General features: G+C 47.7%; 1 protein-coding gene across 2 annotated transcripts in view; it reads right to left on the bottom strand.

Moving 5' to 3' along the window:
- LOC129839683 (glutamate receptor ionotropic, NMDA 2A-like) overlaps positions 1-5,560 on the bottom strand; it is a 188,477-nt gene extending 182,917 nt beyond the window's left edge. Inside the window, exons 1-2 of one of the 2 annotated variants that reach the window (XM_055907249.1) lie at positions 4,828-5,560; positions 3,047-3,232 (exon numbers count right to left, since the gene is read on the bottom strand). In XM_055907249.1, coding sequence (XP_055763224.1) covers positions 3,047-3,232; positions 4,828-4,845 — 204 coding nt within the window. In that variant the 5' untranslated portion in view covers positions 4,846-5,560. The remainder of the gene's footprint in view (positions 1-3,046; positions 3,233-4,827) is intronic. The other variant, XM_055907250.1, reaches the window with a different exon arrangement.
- Positions 5,561-6,256: the final 696 nt, after the last annotated feature.

The raw sequence follows: 6,256 nt of genomic DNA, 5'->3' as shown, positions 1-6,256 counted from the left end.
GGGTCAAAAAAGACTTTCAAAACAACGTAAAGTATTCCCATGCCTAAAAACCTGTGATGTGATGGTGTCTCAATGTCATCAAGGGATGCAATTATTGTTATTTTGAAATAGAACCTCTTTTTGGGAATCAATTTACTGAATCAATAATACAGGGGAATCAATTTACTGAATCAATAATACAGGGGAATCAATTTACTGTATCAATAATACAAGGGAATCAATTTACTGAATAAATAATACAGGGGAATCAATTTACTGAATCAATAATACAAGGGAATCAATTTACTGAATCAATAATACAGGGGAATCAATTTACTGAATAAATAATACAGGGGAATCAATTTACTGTGTACAAATTATTACAATTAAGTCCGTCCCCCTGACCATCCACTCTGACAAAACATCTGCCCTCGGCTGAATCTAGTTTTCTACCCCTGATGTAAAAGGTTCCTCGGCTGAATCTAGTTTTCTACCCCTGATGTAAAAGGTTCCACAGCTGAATCTAGTTTTCTACCCCTGATGTAAAATCTGCCCTCGGCTGAATCTAGTTTTCTACCCCTGATGTAAAATCTGCCCTCGGCTGAATCTAGTTTTCTACCCCTGATGTAAAAGGTTCCATGGCTGAATCTAGTTTTCTACCCCTGATGTAAAAGGTTCCACAGCTGAATCTAGTTTTCTACCCCTGATGTAAAAGGTTCCACAGCTGAATCTAGTTTTCTACCCCTGATGTAAAAGGTTCCACAGCTGAATCTAGTTTTCTACCCATGATGTAAAATCTGCCCTCGGCTGAATCTAGTTTTCTACCCCTGATGTAAAATCTGCCCTCGGCTGAATCTAGTTTTCTACCCCTGATGTAAAAGGTTCCATGGCTGAATCTAGTTTTCTACCCCTGATGTAAAAGGTTCCACAGCTGAATCTAGTTTTCTACCCCTGATGTAAAAGGTTCCACGGCTGAATCTAGTTTTCTACCCCTGATGTAAAAGGTTCCACAGCTGAATCTAGTTTTCTACCCCTGATGTAAAAGGTTCCACAGCTGAATCTAGTTTTCTATCCCTGATGTAAAAGGTTCCTCGGCTGAATCTAGTTTTCTACCCCTGATGTAAAATCTGCCCTCGGCTGAATCTAGTTTTCTACCCCTGATGTAAAAGGTTCCACAGCTGAATCTAGTTTTCTACCCCGGATGTAAAAGGTTATATTTCAACCAGCTACTAATTCTCTGTCTGACCTCTGGTCTAACCTCTAACCTCTGGTCTAACCTCTAATCTCTGGTCTAATCTCTGGTCTGACCTCTAACCTCTGGTCTAATCTCTAACCTCTGGTCTAACCTCTAACCTCTGGTCTAACCTCTGGTCTGACCTCTAACCTCTGGTCTGACCTCTAACCTCTGGTCTGACCTCTAACCTCTGGTCTGACCTCTAACCTCTGGTCTAATCTCTAACCTCTGGTCTAACCTCTAACCTCTGGTCTAACCTCTGGTCTGACCTCTAACCTCTGGTCTAATCTCTGCTCTAACCTCTGGTCTAAGCTCTAACCTCTGGTCTAAGCTCTAACCTCTGGTCTAACCTCTAACATCTGGTCTAACCTCTAACATCTGGTCTAACCTCTAACCTCTGGTCTAACTTCTAATCTCTGGTCTAATCTCTGGTCTAACCTCTAACCTCTGGTCTAACCTCTAACCTCTGGTCTAATCTCTGGTCTAACCTCTAACCTCTGGTCTAACCTCTGGTCTAACCTCTAACCTCTGGTCTAATCTCTGCTCTAACCTCTGGTCTAATCTCTGGTCTAATCTCTAACCTCTGGTCTAATCTCTGGTCTAACCTCTAACCTCTGGTCTAACCTCTAACCTCTGGTCTAACCTCTGGTCTAACCTCTGGTCTAACCTCTTGTCTAACCTCTTGTCTAACCTCTTGTCTAACCTCTGGTCTAACCTCTGGTCTAACCTCTGGTCTAATCTCTGGTCTAACCTCTGGTCTAATCTCTGGCCTAATCTCTGGTCTAACCTCTGGTCTAACCTCTAACCTCTGGTCTAATCTCTGGTCTAATCTCTGGTCTAACCTCTAACCTCTGGTCTAATCTCTGGTCTAATCTCTGGTCTAACCTCTGCTCTAACCTCTGGTCTAATCTCTGGTCTAATCTCTGCTCTAACCTCTGGTCTAATCTCTGGTCTAATCTCTGGTCTAATCTCTGGTCTAACCTCTAACCTCTGGTCTAACCTCTGGTCTAACCTCTAACCTCTGGTCTAACCTCTAATCTCTGGTCTAACCTCTGGTCTAATCTCTCCATTAACCTCTAACCTCTGGTCTAACCTCTAACCTCTTGTCATGGCTGATAGGATACAGCTGTCACATAGAAGCGTAGTGCTCGACTTAGGCAGGATCTCACCAGAACTGAATACCGGCACCTCATCGTTTCTACTGCTTGACTTCCTACACCTCTTACAAAATGCACCTAAATATAAACATCACCCACAGCTATTTCAGGTCAAGTCAAGCACTGTACACACCTTTCAATACAGTTTGTGTTGTGTATAGAGTTTAACCTCTCAGGATGCCCTCCATGTTCTCTCTTTTACACATACACTGAGAGAGGAGAGGAGAGGAGAGGAGAGAAGAGAAGAGAAGAGAAGAGGAGAGGAGAGGAGAGGAGAGGAGAGAAAAGAGAGGAGAGAAAAGAGAGGAGAGGAGAGGAGTGGAGAGGAGAGGAGATGAGAGGAGAGGAGAGGAGGAAGGAGAGGTGATGAGGGGAGGAGGAATGTGTTTCTACAACGTGACTTGGTTGCGCTAAAGCTGAAAGCTGGGATTTTTACATGTGAATTCATGATAATTTGTCTCATCAGCCAGCAGCGTCACTAACTCTCTCTGCTGCGACACACAGTGTTAATACAACAGCTCCGCTTAGCGGTGGACACAGTCAGAGCCACGTACCTACAGCGCTCTCCTCTCGCCTGCGCGCACGCATACACACTGTCTCTCTCACACACACTATCCAGTCCACATCCCGCTCCTGTATTTTAGGGCCGCGGCAGCAGGCGGAAGGGCGGACATACCTTCAGTGTCACCATGCGGAGCTGTGACGGTAGAGTTGGTGTGGCTGAGGTCTGGCTGCATGTCCCTTTGGTCTCCCAGTCACCATCTTTAATGATAGATACACGGCCCCGCAGCCGTCCGCCCCCACGCGAAGCTCCGGTGCTCACGGCGTCAGCAAACCAACAAGTAAAGTGTTCAAACTTGGTCTGCCGATAAAAAAAAATAAGGACATTATACAGTGTCAGTTACACCGAGGTGTTTATTCCGTGTTATTTTGTTACCAAGACAGACGCAGAACAGACCACCCAGTTTTCTCCAGATTGAATGACTCCGTTTCCAAACAGAGGACGCAAAATGCGTCGTAGGTCGGAGGACTGACTCGGTTCCTAACTGACGGTGTTTCTCTTTCACACGACTGAAACACGGGTCACCTTCCTTCTCACACAAGGAGGTCAAATAAACAGACATCTGTAACCCAGGTGTTTTCATGTGGCTTACTGTCTGATTGGTGTTGGAGCCGGGGACACTGGTAACTCTACTAAATATTCCTCTCACGACGTCTCCGTTTTCTGGGTTATGTCTGCTTGTTATGTTGTTATGTAGGGCATTCCGCAGGTTGGTGGGCAGAGGGAGAGAGACTAGGGTACTGCCTAGCCTACAGCGAGGGGCTGCTGAGGGGAAGGAATAGAGAGAGAGAGACTAGGGTACTGCCTAGCCTACAGCGAGGGGCTGCTGAGGGGAAGGAATAGAGAGAGAGAGACTAGGGTACTGCCTAGCCTACAGCGAGGGGCTGCTGAGGGGAAGGAATAGAGAGAGAGAGACTAGGGTACTGCCTAGCCTACAGCGAGGGGCTGCTGAGGGGAAGGAATAGAGAGAGAGAGACTAGGGTACTGCCTAGCCTACAGCGAGGGGCTGCTGAGGGGAAGGAATAGGGAGAGAGACTAGGGTACTGCCTAGCCTACAGCGAGGGGCTGCTGAGGGGAAGGAATAGAGAGAGAGACTAGGGTACTGCCTAGCCTACAGCGAGGGGCTGCTGAGGGGAAGGAATAGAGAGAGAGACTAGGGTACTGCCTAGCCTACAGCGAGGGGCTGCTGAGGGGAAGGAATAGAGAGAGAGACTAGGGTACTGCCTAGCCTACAGCGAGGGGCTGCTGAGGGGAAGGAATAGGGAGAGAGACTAGGGTACTGCCTAGCCTACAGCGAGGGGCTGCTGAGGGGAAGGAATAGGGAGAGAGACTAGGGTACTGCCTAGCCTACAGCGAGGGGCTGCTGAGGGGAAGGAATAGGGAGAGAGACTAGGGTACTGCCTAGCCTACAGCGAGGGGCTGCTGAGGGGAAGGAATAGAGAGAGAGACTAGGGTACTGCCTAGCCTACAGCGAGGGGCTGCTGAGGGGAAGGAATAGGGAGAGAGACTAGGGTACTGCCTAGCCTACAGCGAGGGGCTGCTGAGGGGAAGGAATAGGGAGAGAGACTAGGGTACTGCCTAGCCTACAGCGAGGGGCTGCTGAGGGGAAGGAATAGGGAGAGAGACTAGGGTACTGCCTAGCCTACAGCGAGGGGCTGCTGAGGGGCTGAGGGGAAGGAATAGGGAGAGAGATTGGGAACACCGCTCTCCCTCTAGCCTACTTTAGGAGTGAACAAGTGGCTTTTTTAAAACCATTCTGTCAGCGCGTAGTCCAGCTGTGTCGCCTGAATGTGGTTCGTTTCCCCTCAAAATAGTGATGGATTATTAAAAGGAGATTTAAATAAAAACGACTGTTTTACCGTTAACGTTAGTTAGCTAGCTAGCTTGTTACTCACCTCCTTTCTGTGCCACATCGCTCCAGAAGCCGAGTTGGAGAGGACATCGTAACCTACTCCATCTGAGCGCCCTGGGAGCCACAACGTCTCATATCCACAAACACATCCGTTGATATCAAACCACCTCCCAAAAAAATAACGCTTAATCCACCTGTTTTTCTTCCCCCGGTTTAAACGGTAAATTCCTCACGGCAGTGTGTCCCGATATACCACACCAGACGGTTTGACGGAAAATAACATAAAATAAAGATATATATAAAATTCGTTAACGATCGTTGGGTTTAAAAAAGAATTAGAATCCCAAAAGAAGGTTGGAACTCCAGGCAGGCAGCGCGCGGGGTTCCGCAGTGAGAGGACAGGTCCACGCGCCTCCCCCCTCTCTCTCTCCGCTCCTTAAAGACTGGACGGGGATTCCGTCACATAGGTTGCACACACTCACATTCACACACACACTACATGTATATATATATATTACCACTCACCAACAACAACAAAAAAACAAGTGAGCAATGAGGTCAATGTATATATGTGTCCATGGCTATTTATAGTTTAATATAATCCAACATCATTGTCACCTAAAAAATAATAAAATAAAGGATTTTAACAAATCTCAGTTGGAGTGGCGCGTCGGTTGGTTTTTCAGGTCGGTGAGAAAGCACAGCTCTCTACCCAGCGCGAGATAACCGCCTACGCTCCGCTGAGCTGCGCAAGGTAGTTTATAGAAATCAGTCTCGTTAATTAAACAGAAACATATGTGTTCTTGAATGGAAGAGAGAGAGACAGGGGGGGGGGGCGAGGCAGGGAGGGAGGGAGGGGGAGAAGGAAGGGAGTAATTTCTTTATTAGTGTGATCCGTTATATCATATTGAATATTGGCCAACAGCTATCTGATGACGTGGTCGGGTTTGCAATTCTTCACGCCTCAAAACCAACTTCAGCTTACAGCCACATCACAGGCATTTAGCTTTTCCCCTCCCTCCATCTCCCCCCTCCTTCTCACTCCCTCCCTCCTTCTCACTCCCTCCATCTCCCTCTCACTCCCTCCTTCTCTCTCTCTCTCTACCCCTCACTCTCTCTTCCTCCGTCTCTCCCTCACTCTCTTTCCCTCTCTCTCCCTCCCTCTCACTCACTCCCTCCCTCCCTCTCTCCCTCTCTACAACACTCTCTTTCCCACCCCCTCTCCCTCCCTCTCTCCCTCACTGTCTTTCCATCCCTCTCTCTTTCTCTCTCACTCCCTCCCTCTCTCAATCTCTTTCTCTCCCTACCTCTCTCTCTCTCTACCTCAATCTTTTTCTCTCCCTCCCTCCCTCTCTCAATCTCTTTCTCTCCCTCCCTCTCTCTCTCTCTGGCTACATGACCATCAATAAACCGGGGACTCAGGAGGAGGTTTCTCGGAGCCTTCTCGCCGTGAAACAAGTCGTTTATTCTGC

Source organism: Salvelinus fontinalis, chromosome 40 (assembly GCF_029448725.1).
Source record: "Salvelinus fontinalis isolate EN_2023a chromosome 40, ASM2944872v1, whole genome shotgun sequence".
Classification (NCBI taxonomy): domain Eukaryota; kingdom Metazoa; phylum Chordata; class Actinopteri; order Salmoniformes; family Salmonidae; genus Salvelinus; species Salvelinus fontinalis.
The sequence above is the reverse complement of the archived record's forward strand: the minus strand, read 5'-3'. Positions and strand labels throughout refer to the sequence as shown.